Consider the following 12,329-nt stretch of genomic DNA (forward strand, 5'->3'; position numbering starts at 1 on the left):
GACATATATGACACACACGATGAAATTGGACGATGCACAGACGATGGTTTAAATCTGGCCAGACAAACGTTGATTGAGAAGGGCATCGGCCGCTGGATTTAGGTGTCGTGCATAGATCGGCCACCTGTGTCGTGCATGGAGCAATTTCGGACATATATATACAGATCCGATACTACCGCTGCGAAACCGGACAGAAACAGCACGGTTAACTATGCAGCGGCAGGTACTATTACCATACTCTACCATGCATGGGCTTAATATAATACTACTAGCGATAATATAATACACACCACGACACTGACAGCGCAGCCAGGATCCATCATCATGGCCATGCCATTTGGGGCACTGTGGCATTTGTTTAGTGCGTCGATCCGTGATCGAAAGGGTAGGCCGAATCTACCGCTGCTAGCCCCAATGACAATTTGTTAGCGTGACGGGGCCAATTAGAGGTCAACAGGCGTCCAAATCATGGCCTGTCCAGACTTTAGGAGGCTACCCCCATCGATGGATACAGCGGATAACGGAAACGACGGCGTGATTAGTATTAATATATAACCGCACATCAAAAGACTAAACTAACGCAGCGGGTTTCATAGCATATCATCGAAAGGCTAACATACCAGGCCGGAAGATGGTCATATTCTACAGAGACCGGTTGAAAGCTTCAGCTGCGGTACAGTAATAGTAAAACTTGAACTTTTCGGCATAAACAAGGAGCTGCAGCACAGTGATGGTAAAACTTTTGGACATAAACAAGGAGCTGCAGTACAGTAATACTAGTGGTAACTCTTTGCGATGTCTTAACACTTTTGGGCATAAACAAGAGGTAACTTTTCCTTGGCCATGTGGGAACACATGCATGCATTTCATTAGTTACCACGGGTTAATCCAAAAGCTCTAGGACAAATGGCAGGAGACCATAAAGCCTTTTGGAACAAGGTATTTTCAAGCTCTGTGTAGCCCACAGGGTGTTTGAATGTTGGACAGCTGTTTGAATTTGGATCTAGTACATGGGAGAGGGCATGTCAATGTTTCATCCGCCCTCCAAAGGAATCGACCGTGTTCATGTCGACCGATCATCGAGCCAAGCCGCCAAATGATTGTGATGATTGACTTACTATATACCATCCTAGCATACTAGTAGTGCGTGCGTGCGTACATTACAACAATGTGCATCAGCAGGGGGCGAGCTGAGCACCGGCAGCGCCGATTACCCGACGAAATCATGGAGCAGGTGGCCGCCGATCTCCTTGGCGAAGTGCCGGTCCTGGCCGCCGAATGAGCCCATCACGTACGGGTCGCTCACGACGTCCTCCAGCCCGAACCGGTGGGCGAGGTTGGCCGGCAGCGGCTCCCCGAAGCAGACCCTGTTGTTCTGGTGGAGGCCGAGGGTGAGCGACACGCCGCCGCCGCCGCCAGCGTGCCCCGCCCCGCCGCCGACGACGTGATGTTGGTGGTGGTGCTGCGGCGACGACATGCTGCCGTGCTGCTGCGGGGAGGGCAGCGCGCCATACCCGGCGAAGGTCACCTGGCCCTGCTGCATGGAGTGGGACATCTGGGAGAGGTCGTCCGGGAAGCCACCACCGTGGGAGGAGGCGGCGGCAGCGGCGTTGTGGTGGTGGTGGTGGTTCCTGGTGACGCCGCTGCTCTGGCCGGGGTGCGAGTCGCAGGGCTCGGAGCGCTTGCCGCTGCGCTGCTGCTGCTGCTGCGACGAATGCTGGTGAGTCTGGCCGTGGACGCCGAGCTGGCCCTTGTCGTGCGGCGAGTGCTTGTGGACCTGCCTCATCTCCAGGTTGTGGATCTCCTCCACCATTGGCTTCCAGAGCCTCACCCTCGCGTTGATGAACCAGTTCGACACCTGCACCGCCATTATTAACCCAACATGTCAACCAAGCTCCAGAAACAAAATGACATGCTAGTGGTAACAATGACCAGCTTTGCTGTTCACCTGATTCCTTGTTAGGCCGGTCTGCTTGGCCAGCATTTGCTTGTCGCCATCGGTAGGATACCTGCAAGGTTTCATCCTGAATATCAGACGAATGCAGCATGAAGTACTCTTGATTGTAACACGTTCAAAAGGGAGATGCGTATAAAGATTTAAAGATCATAAAGACGTTCAGCACGTAACTATTGTATGAGATTGCCCAGTGTGAATAGAAAATGAGTGCAAAACAAGCCAGATTAGGATGGCGGTGCCTGTCATGGCTTTCTTTATTCAGGCTTAACATCCATAAGTCCGAGCAGCATCCCCAAAATAAAGGTTTTGGTCTTAGAGAATTTCTCTTATCAGTCTAGCACCATCCATGCACACCTTTAAGAGTAGGTTAAATCTAAGCACTGAATGATGTGGGATCTAACAATTATATTTGATTGCCCTGTGTGAATAGAAAAGGAGTAGTACTAGAAAACAAGCCAGGTAGTGATAGATCAGGGATCAAAGAAACTTATTGTGCTAGGATGCCTGTCATGGGTTTTTTTTTTAGCATAAACATACATATATAACTCCAAGCGGCGTTCCAAAAATAAAGGTTTGATGTTAAAGAATTTTTCTTATCAGTCTAGCACCATCCAAGTAGGCCTTTTTGCAAAGAAGAGCAAGTTAAATCTAAGCACTGATTGGTGTGGGATCACACAAAAGGACATGAATTGACAATTATCAACCTTTTCTTTCTAGAGGTTAGAAATATTGACGGCAATAATGAAGAAAGGGTACTACTCAATATATAATACCAAATCCAGTTTGGAAACGGAAAGATCTGGCATTATAAAGTTATAATGAACAACAACTGAATATGCTAACATTGCACCAATCAACCTGATGTAACCACCAGGTCATACATCATGGAAAAACCAGATTGTAGTACAGAAGATGGATGTAATAGGCAAAACAACCAATATAATTATGATGTTTCATCTTCCTATAGGTAGGTGCCCCCTAAAACTGGATTAGAAGTACTCTCACTCACAAGTTGTTTCGCAATCAGCGTAACAAAACAAGCAACATACAAGTAATTGGACGCCCTAACCAAATCCTTAAAGCCGCTCACCTAATGATAGTTAGAAAGTCATGCAAGAAAGATGCAAAATGGAGGACCCGGACTGTTAGCAAATTGATGATGTGCACAGCTCAAAAAATACAAAGTCCTAAAAGCTGTGACTGATAATCTCATTAGCTGCAATCCAATAGAATGATTTGGAAGCCAAGCCAAGCCAAGGCATGCCATGCCATGACACTCCATCACTCATGCTTGGCCTTGGCCATCCTAATGATTTCGACACCGAGGATTGCTTACTATCAGCTAAAACAACCAGAGGTCCAGGCCCAGCATAATCATGTCGATGTAGCACCATCATGCAATGAAACATTATTATCTTGGAAAGGCGCAGAGTACGTACGTCGTCTAGTGCTAATGCTAATTACCATAAGCAGATAGTAGTAAAACAACTTACGGGTGCAGGAAGTGCTCGAAAAGCCAAGCCCGGAGGACCGTGACGGAGCGCTCGGGGAGGCCCCTCTGGGGGCGCCAGATGTTGTGCGGCTGGCCGAAGCCGTTCACGCTGCCACCCCTCTGGAAGCCGCCGACGGGGGCGCCGCCGCCGCCGAGGCCGAAGATGGTGATGTCCTTGCTCATGCCTTCCTTGACGGGCATCTTGCTCGTGTTGCGCAGCTGGCTCAGTATCATGCCCTTGATGCACCTGAAGTGCCTGGCCATCACCCTCAGCGCCAGCGCCGTGAACGGGGCGGCGTTGCTGAACCCGGCCACGCTCTCGAACGAGGCGATCACGGCCTGGACCTGCTGGTAGTATTGCCGGTACCTCTTGCACACCTACGGTAAGAGAGGTTAATTGTAGCTGGATTAGTAAGTACGGCGCTTGATTAGAGATAAGCAGCTGCTACTCATGACGTCTAAGAAGATGGGAAAGATTTTCTTTGCTGTTTGCCGGGAGCTTTGGTTTTCATGTGGATGTGACATGAACAAGGCAAAGCCTACTTCCCAACTATAGAAGTAAGACGCCATTAATAAAGAAGTCAGACAAGCAAGTTTCGCCTACTGAGGCTGAGACTCAGACTGAGAGCTCCATAAATGGAAGCTTTCTACATCGTACGTAGATTCCCATGTTATGTATTGCCCCAGAGGCTGGAAGAGGACGCTGCGAGAGGGTCAATTACTCCTATCCTAACCATGTGAAAGATGAAACAACACGATTTTCTTGACATGACAGGCCAAAGTTTCGCTACCAGTTTCCAGCATCACCTACCGTCCCAAAGCGTTCCAGGACACTGCCAATCAGTTGTGGTTCCATGTATTAGATGATATTTGCAAAAGGTGTGCTTAGTGCGGCGAAACTAATCAACATCCAATCTTTGATCCTTTGATGAGAAAAAAGGCGAGCAGCAAATTGTTGGGCGTCAACAGTGCGGCACTGTGGAGGAGAAAAGGAAAATCCGAGCAAATGCAACAGCAGCAATGGAAATGATCATCAAATCAAAAGCACATGCAACCGCGGAAGCACAGTGAATAAAAGCAGGCAAAGCCACGGCCGCGTCGCTGGTGATGTGACCGCTATGTGCAAGATTCTTCGCGCTCCCGGCCGAGGAGCCAGCCGGAGAATTGCAGTGGCGACATCGAAACGAACGAGGCGGAAAAAGTCGGAAATTTGGAGCAAGCGGCGTCGTAGCTCACCTCTTCCATCATGGAGATGAGCCTCGTCTTCTTCCACTGCTGCTCCGCGCCGGACATGGGGCCGGAGGTGTCCAGCTCGTGGCCGGCCGCGTCGTCGGCGCCGTCCATCGGGTCCGCGTCGAGCAGGCCCTCGTCCGGGACGCTGGTGTCGACGTGCGCGGCCGCGCCTCCCACGTCGCAGATCTCCTCCAGCAGCTTCTGCGCCGGGCCGAGGAACCTGGATCGCCCGAGCACCGTGGCGTAGCCGGTGAAGGGCCCGTACGGCCCGGCGGCCGGCGCGGCGGCTCCTGGCTCCTGCTTCCTGGGCGCCGGGGGCGTGGTGGCGGGGTTGGACGAGGCGGAGGAGAGGGAGAGCGAGAAGTTCTGCGTAGGGATCTGCGGGAACTGCTGCGCGGTGACCTGCTGGGCGGTGAGCCCGTTGAGCACCAGCTGCTGGCCCTGCGGCACCGTCGGGCTGTGCGGCGAGTAGGAGGAGGAGGAGGACGCGTAGGAGTAGAAGGCCGGGGGCGGCCACGCCCCGGCCTGGTGCTGCTGCTGGTGGTGGTGGTGCTGGGCTAGAGGGGTCAGGGGCGGGTCCTCGGCGGCGGCGTCCGGCGGGAAGCGGAGCTTCTCGCGCCGGCTGTGCTGCGGCACGTGGTACAGTTGCCCGCCCGACGCCGCGGCCGCCGCGGCCGCCGCGGCCATGTGGTGTGCATGGTTATGAAGCAGCATGTGGCCGTGGTGCTGCTGCTGGTGGTGGGCCTCGGCGCCGCCGTACCCGCCGGCGGGAGACGACATGGCGAGCGCCCGCACGTACGCACGTAGGCGGTGGGTGGTGGGCGGCGAGGTAGAGCAGGAGCAGGAGCACCTGGCTGGGCTGGGGCTGGGGCTGGGGCTGGGTGGGTGGCCTTGCTGGCCCTGGAGAGAGTGGAGGTGGAGGGGAAACGGCTCCGCACTTTCCGAGCGCCGGGCCTGGCTGGCCTGGTGCTGGTGGTATCTCCCTCTGTCTCCGCTGCTGTACCTTCCCTTCCTCCCTCGCGCCTTTTATCTCTCTCTCTCTCTCTCTCTCTCGCTCGCTCGCTCGCTCGCTTTTCTTGTCCTCGATTCCTCGACGGGTGCTCAGCTCAGCTCGACTGCTGGTGTTGGTGTGGTTGGGCTCGGGCCGGGGCGCCTTTCTTTCTGCAAAGGCGAGGGGAGGAGAGCGAGGCGGTGAAAGGGAGAGCGAGGGGAGGGGGGACTCGTAATAAGCCGAGAAAGCGAAAGCTAGCGAGATTATACGAGACCAGGTCTCATATAAATCAGGTAAGACCCGCCCTGATGAATGACATGTGACATTCACAAATCACAAAGCATCTAATCTCTCCCCCCCTGATTTCAGATGGAGGGTGGGGTGGATGGTTTGTGATTTGTGAATGCCACGTGTCATCCATCAGAATGGGTCTCACCTGCTAATCCGTGAGACCTGGTCTCATAGAATTTTTTTTCGCGAGCGAGAGAGGCAACGGGCGGAGGACGCGCGAGTGAAATAGGCCTGCTGGCTGCTGTGGTCCAAGCTGACGCGGGCCGTGCGTGCGTGCGTGCATGCGTCCTGCCCCTGCCGCGGCTTAATTATGCATTTGCTCCAGGTAATGGTAACTATGCATTTGCATGCCAGAATTTTACACCACCGTGCCCCAGATTCGAGTCTGGTTTTACCACACCTTTTTTACTTCTTTTGACTGAGATATTTTATTTCTTCAGCCCAGCACACGGTCAAGAGCATTGTGACGCCACCGATTTAATTGTATACTAATCATACACGTAAGTGTGTACAATCAAGACCAGAGGCTCACGGGAAGATAACACAACACAACTCTATATATAAATTCAAATAATACAAGTTTTATATTACAAGCCAGGGGCCTCGAGGGCTCGAATACATAAGCTCGAGACACCAGCGTCAGCGGAAGCAACAATATCTGAGTACCGACATAAAGTTAAACAAGAATGTCTTAAGAGAGCCAGCACAAAAGCAACAACGATCGAAAAGGCAAGGCCTCCTCCTTGGGACCTCCTAGCTAATCCTGGTCATCGGCAGTCTCCACTTAGTAGTAGGCACCCTCGGGGTAGTAGTAGTCGTCAATGCTAGCATCTGGCTCCTGTGATCCGCCATCTGAGCGCAACAACCGGGTATGGGGGAAAAGAGGTAGCAAAGCAACTGTGAGTACTTATCCAAATTACTCGCAAGACTTACATCATAACTATGCTAAGTATGCATCGGTATCAAAGGGATGGGGTTGTATCTGTGGATTGAACTGCAGAATGCTAGAGAAGAAGGGAAAACCTAGCCTATCGAAGACTAGAATCTTCAAGCATTTTGCAGCATTCAGAAGAGTGCAAAATAGCATACTATAACTAACAAGCATATTGTAGTATTAACACCCAGAGATCATTTCTCGACTCCCCGCGAGAAAGCAATCCCGGAGCCATCATAACCTTCACATATCGCAAGTACCCATTTTTAGTTGTAATCGATCGGGATACAACTCCGAGCGTCCGTTACCGTGGACACAACTATTCGAATAGATAACTTCCCTGCAGGGATGCACCACATTACCCAACACACTTGATTACTCTGGTCGGACACACTTTCCAGGGTCATATGCCCGGCCTCGGAAGGTCAACACGTCGTAGTCCTACCTAGGCTCCGCAGAGAGGTCCCCACCGGTGTACATCCTAAGCACTTCGGGGTCTTGGGCCCATCGCCCTTTGCACTTCGTGTCGTTATGCGACGAGGCGGGACGAGCACCACCTCATCCTGCATGGAACTGGCCCGATAGGCCCACAATGCTGAACTGGACACTTGACAGAGCGTTTGGAAGAACCGTATGACGCCGAGTGCGTGATAACCCACAAGTATAGGGGATCTCAACAGTTTTCGAGGGTAGAGTATTCAATCCAAATTTATTAATTCGACACAAGGGGAGCCAAAGAATATTCTCAAGTATTAGAAGTTGAGTTGTCAATTCAACCACACTTGAAAGACTTAATATCTGCAGTAAAGTGTTTAGTACCAAAGAAGTATGGAAGTAACAGTGACAGTGACAAAAGTAACAGTAGCAATTTTGTAGCAATCATAACGGCGACAACATAGAAGTAACTTAGCAAAGATCAATATGAAACGAGCTCGTAGGCAATGGATCAATGATGGATAATTATGTCGGATGGCATTCATCATGCAACAGTTATAACATAGGGTGACACAGAACTAGCTCCAGTTCATCAATATAATGTAGGCATGTATTCCGAATATAGTCATACTTGCTTATGGAAAAGAACTTGCATGCCATCTTTTGTCCTCCCCCCCCCCCCCCGGTGACAGCGGGGTCCTAACGGAAACTAAGGGACATTAAGGCCTCCTTTTAATAGAGAACCGGGCCAAAGCATTAACACTTCATGAATACATGAACTCCTCAAACTACGATCATCACCAGGAAGTGTCCCGACTATTGTCACTCCGGGGTTGCCGGATCATAACATGTAGTATGTGACTATAACTTGCAAGATAGGATCAAGAACACTCATATATTCATGAAAACATAATAGGTTCAGATCTGAAATCATGGCACTCAGGCCCTAGTGACAAGCATTGAGCATGGCAAAGTCATAGCAACATCAATCTTAGAACATAATGGATACTAGGGATCAAACCCTAACAAAACTAACTCGATTACATGGTAAATCTCATCCAACCCATCACTGTCCAGCAAGCCTACGATGGGATTGCTCACGCATGGCGGTGAGCATCATGAAATTGGTCATGGAGGATGGTTGATGATGACGATGGCGACGGATTCCCCTCTCCGGAGCCCCGAACGGACTACAGATCAGCCCTCCCGGGGAAGAACAGGGCTTGGCGGCGGCTCCGTATCATAAAACGCGATGAATCCTTCTCTTCCATTTTTTCTCCCCAAACGTGAATATATGGAGTTGGAGTTGAGGTCGGTGGAGCTCTAGGGGGCCCACGAGGCAGGGGACGCACCCAAGGGGGTAGGACGCGCCCCCACCCTCGTGGCCAGGGTGTGGGCCCCTTTCTGTTGATTCTTTCTCCAGTATTTTTTATTAATTCAAAAAAGTGACTTCGTGAAGTTTCAGGTCATTCCGAGAACTTTTATTTCTGCAAAAAATAACACCATGGCAGTTCTGCTGGAAACAACGTCAGTCCGGGTTAGTTCCATCCAAATCATGTAAATTAGAGTCCAAAACAAGGCAAAAGAGTTTGGAAAAGTAGATACGTTGGAGACGTATCAACTCCCCCAAGCTTAAACCTTTGCTTGTTCTCAAGCAATTCAGTTGACAAACTGAAAGTGATAAAGAAAAACTTTGATAAACTCTGTTTGATATTCTTGTTGCAAATATGTAAAGCTAGCATTCAAGTTTTCAGCAAAGATCATGAACTAACCATATTCACAATAACATTTAGGTCTCACATTTACTCATATCAATGGCATAATCAACTAGCAAGTAATAATAATAAATCTCGGATGACAACACTTCCTCAAAACAATCATGATATGATATAACAAGATGGTATCTTGCTAGCCCTTTCTGAGACCGCAAAACATAAATGCAGAGCACCCCTGAAGATCAAGGACTGACTAGACATTATAATTCATGGTAAAAGAGATCCAGTCACAGTCATACTCAGTACCAATTAATAACAATGCATACAAATGAACGTGGTGCTCTCCAACTGGTGCTTTTTATAAGAGGAGGATGGTGACTCGGCATAAAAGTAAATAGATAGGCCCTTCGCAGAGGGAAGCATGGATTTGTAGTGGTGCCAGAGCTCGAGTATTGAAATAGAGATAAATAATATTTTGAGCGGCATAATTTCATTGTCAACATAACAACCAAGAGATCTCGATATCTTCCATACTACATACATTATAGGCGGTTCCCAAACAGAATGGTAAAGTTTATACTCCCCACCACCAACAAGCACATTCCACGGCTGGTCTGAAACAACGGGTACAGTCCAACCTACAACAATCCTGGGGGAGTTTTGTTTGCAATTATTTTTATTTGGTTTGAGCATGGGACTGGGCATCCCGGTTACCGGCCATTTTCTCATGAATGATGAGCGGAGTCCACTCATCGTGAGAATAGCCCACCTAGCATGGAGGATATAGACAACCCTAGTTGATACATGAGCTATTCGAGCATACAAAACAGAATTTCATTTGAAGGTTTAGAGTTTGTCACATGCAAGTTTACTTAGAACAACAGGTAAATACCGCATATAGGTAGGTATGGTGGACTCATATGGAACAACTTTGGGGTTTATGGAAGTGGATGCACAAAAAGTATTCCCGCTTAGTACAAGTGAAGGCTAGAAAGAGACTGGGAAGCAATGAGTGCAAGCATGAGTAGGATATAAATCACCAACTACATGCGCGGACATGTGCCAAGCCAAGTCACTCGAATCATTCAAAGGAGGATACCATCCTATCATACTACATCACAACCATTTTAATAGGATGTTGGCACGTAAGGTAAACCATTATAAACTCCTAGCTAATTAAGCATGGCATGAGTAACTATAATCTCCAATTGTCATTACAAACATGTTTCATTCATAATAGGCTGAATTAGGAATGATGAACTAATCATATTTACAAAAACAAGATAGGTCGACTTCATACCAGCTTTTCCTCATCTCAATCATTTCATCATATATCGTCATTATTGCCTTTCACTTGCACGACCGAACGGTGTCGATAATAATTATAGTGCATGTGCATTAGACTAAGCCGGAATCTGCAAACATTTAATTCAAAGGAGAAGACAAGGTAATATGGGCTCTTTGTTAGATCAACAATAATGCATATGAGAGCCACCCATCACTTCCATCGTGGTCTTTTCCTCTCGACCCCAAGAAAAAGAAAAGAATTTCAAATAAAGGGAAAAACTATTTACACGGGAAAGCTCCCAACAAGCAAAAGAAGAACGAGAAATCTTTTTTGGGTTTTCTTTAATACTACTACTACACGCATGGAAAGTAAACTAGCTAAAAGCTATAACTACTTTTTTTGGTTTTTCTCAAAGTTTTTCAAACACACAAGAAGAAAGCAAGAAAAGAAAATAAACTAGCATGGATAGTACAATGAAAAAGTATGAACACCGACAACTAGAATGAGTGTGTGAACATGAATGTAATGTCGGTGAGAAATGCGTACTCCCCCAAGCTTAGGCTTTTGGCCTAAGTTGGTCTAAGCCCACGGATCAAAGTGGTCCTCTCCGGTGTACTGAGGAGGGTCCTCGGGGTTCCACTGGTTAGCGAGCTCCTGCGAATCCCACTGATAAATAGACTCCTGATACGGGTCAGGTGATGGCTCAGGCTCAGGCTCTGGGGATCGTGTTCGCTCCCAGTATGCATAAATGTCATCGGGCAGGATGATGTATGTGCCTGAATGAATGTTAGACAAAGAAGGTGCAGGCAGGGTAATAATCTGAGAAGTATCTTCACTAAATACCAGGTTATAATGAGTCTCTTCTCCTTATCGTCGCAAATAAAATCATGTGCTACCATACTTTTATAGACTAAGAAAATAATGGGCAACACCTTTTCTTCTTTCTCATAATGTCTAATAGGTATCTCAAAATATTTAGCAAAATGTGAATCAAAGGTACCTCCAAAAATCGGGCCCTTTGTACGGTTTAGACTCACCCGTTTAGCAACCATAGCGCCCAAACTGAAAGTTCTATCACGAAGTAAATCATGGCGCAAAATGCCGAGGTCAGGATCACTGAGGCCCCCAGTGTTCGCGCGACCAATTAAACATCTACTAGAAAATATTGCATAGTAACATAGAACAGAAAAATATATACTAGTGAAAGGATCGAGAAGAGGTGTCTAGAGGGGGGGGTGATTAGACCCTCAACAAATAAAGTTGGCAGTTTTTAAGTTTTTCAAGTTGAGGTGGTAGATTAACACAATTTCAAGCATACTCAATACAATTCAAGCAAGCATGCAAAGAGTATATGAGCAGCGTAAAGTAAAGCATGCAACTTGCAAGAAAGTAAAGGGATGGGATTGGAGTGTGCAAATGCAATTGGAGACACAAAGATTTTTGGCGTGGTCCCGATAGGTGGTGCTATCGTACATCCATGTTGATGGAGACTTCAACCCACGAAGGGTAACGGTTGCGCGAGTCCATGGAGGGCTCCACCCACGAAGGGTCCACGAAGAAGCAACCTTGTCTATCCCACCATGGCCATCGCCCACGAAGGACTTGACTCACTAGGGTAGATCTTCACGAAGTAGGCGATCTCCTTGCCCTTACAAACTCCTTGGTTCAACTCCACAATCTTGACGGAGGCTCCCAAGTGACACCTAACCAATCTAGGAGACACCACTCTCCAAAAGGTAATAGATGGTGTGTTGATGATGAACTCCTTGCTCTTGTGCTTCAAATGATAGTCTCCCCAACACTCAACTCTCTCTATCACATATTTGGCTATGGTGGAAAGATGATTTGAGTGGAAAGCAACTTGGGGAAGGTTAGAGATCAAGATTCTTGTGGTTGGATTGGAATATCTTGGTCTCAACACATGAGTTGGTGGTTCTCTCTCAGAAAATGAATGTTGGAAGTGTAGGCACATTATGATGGCTCTCCTCATGAA

The 12,329-nt window shown here is 48.3% G+C and overlaps 1 protein-coding gene across 1 annotated transcript; it reads right to left on the bottom strand.

Moving 5' to 3' along the window:
* Positions 1–915: 915 nt before the first annotated feature.
* LOC123071413 (BEL1-like homeodomain protein 9) lies at positions 916–5,850 on the bottom strand. Its single transcript, XM_044494956.1, has 4 exons — positions 4,686–5,850; positions 3,451–3,827; positions 1,949–2,009; positions 916–1,858 (listed from the first exon to the last, which is right to left on the bottom strand). The coding sequence occupies exons 1-4, from the start codon at positions 5,460–5,462 to the stop codon at positions 1,211–1,213; spliced, it is 1,863 nt and encodes a 620-aa protein (XP_044350891.1). The 5' UTR covers positions 5,463–5,850; the 3' UTR covers positions 916–1,210.
* Positions 5,851–12,329: the final 6,479 nt, after the last annotated feature.

Source organism: Triticum aestivum, chromosome 3B (genome assembly GCF_018294505.1).
Source record: "Triticum aestivum cultivar Chinese Spring chromosome 3B, IWGSC CS RefSeq v2.1, whole genome shotgun sequence".
NCBI lineage: Eukaryota > Viridiplantae > Streptophyta > Magnoliopsida > Poales > Poaceae > Triticum > Triticum aestivum.

Excerpts from the sequence above, each read along its gene's own strand:
- LOC123071413 (XM_044494956.1), bottom strand. The coding sequence starts at position 5,462 with ATGTCGTCTCCCGCCGGCGGGTACGGCGGCGCCGAGGCCCACCACCAG. Across the intron at positions 2,010-3,450 it reads TTCGAGCACTTCCTGCACCC|GTATCCTACCGATGGCGACA; the intron begins GTAAGTTGTTTT and ends GAAACCTTGCAG. Across the intron at positions 1,859-1,948 it reads CCGGCCTAACAAGGAATCAG|GTGTCGAACTGGTTCATCAA; the intron begins GTGAACAGCAAA and ends ATGGCGGTGCAG.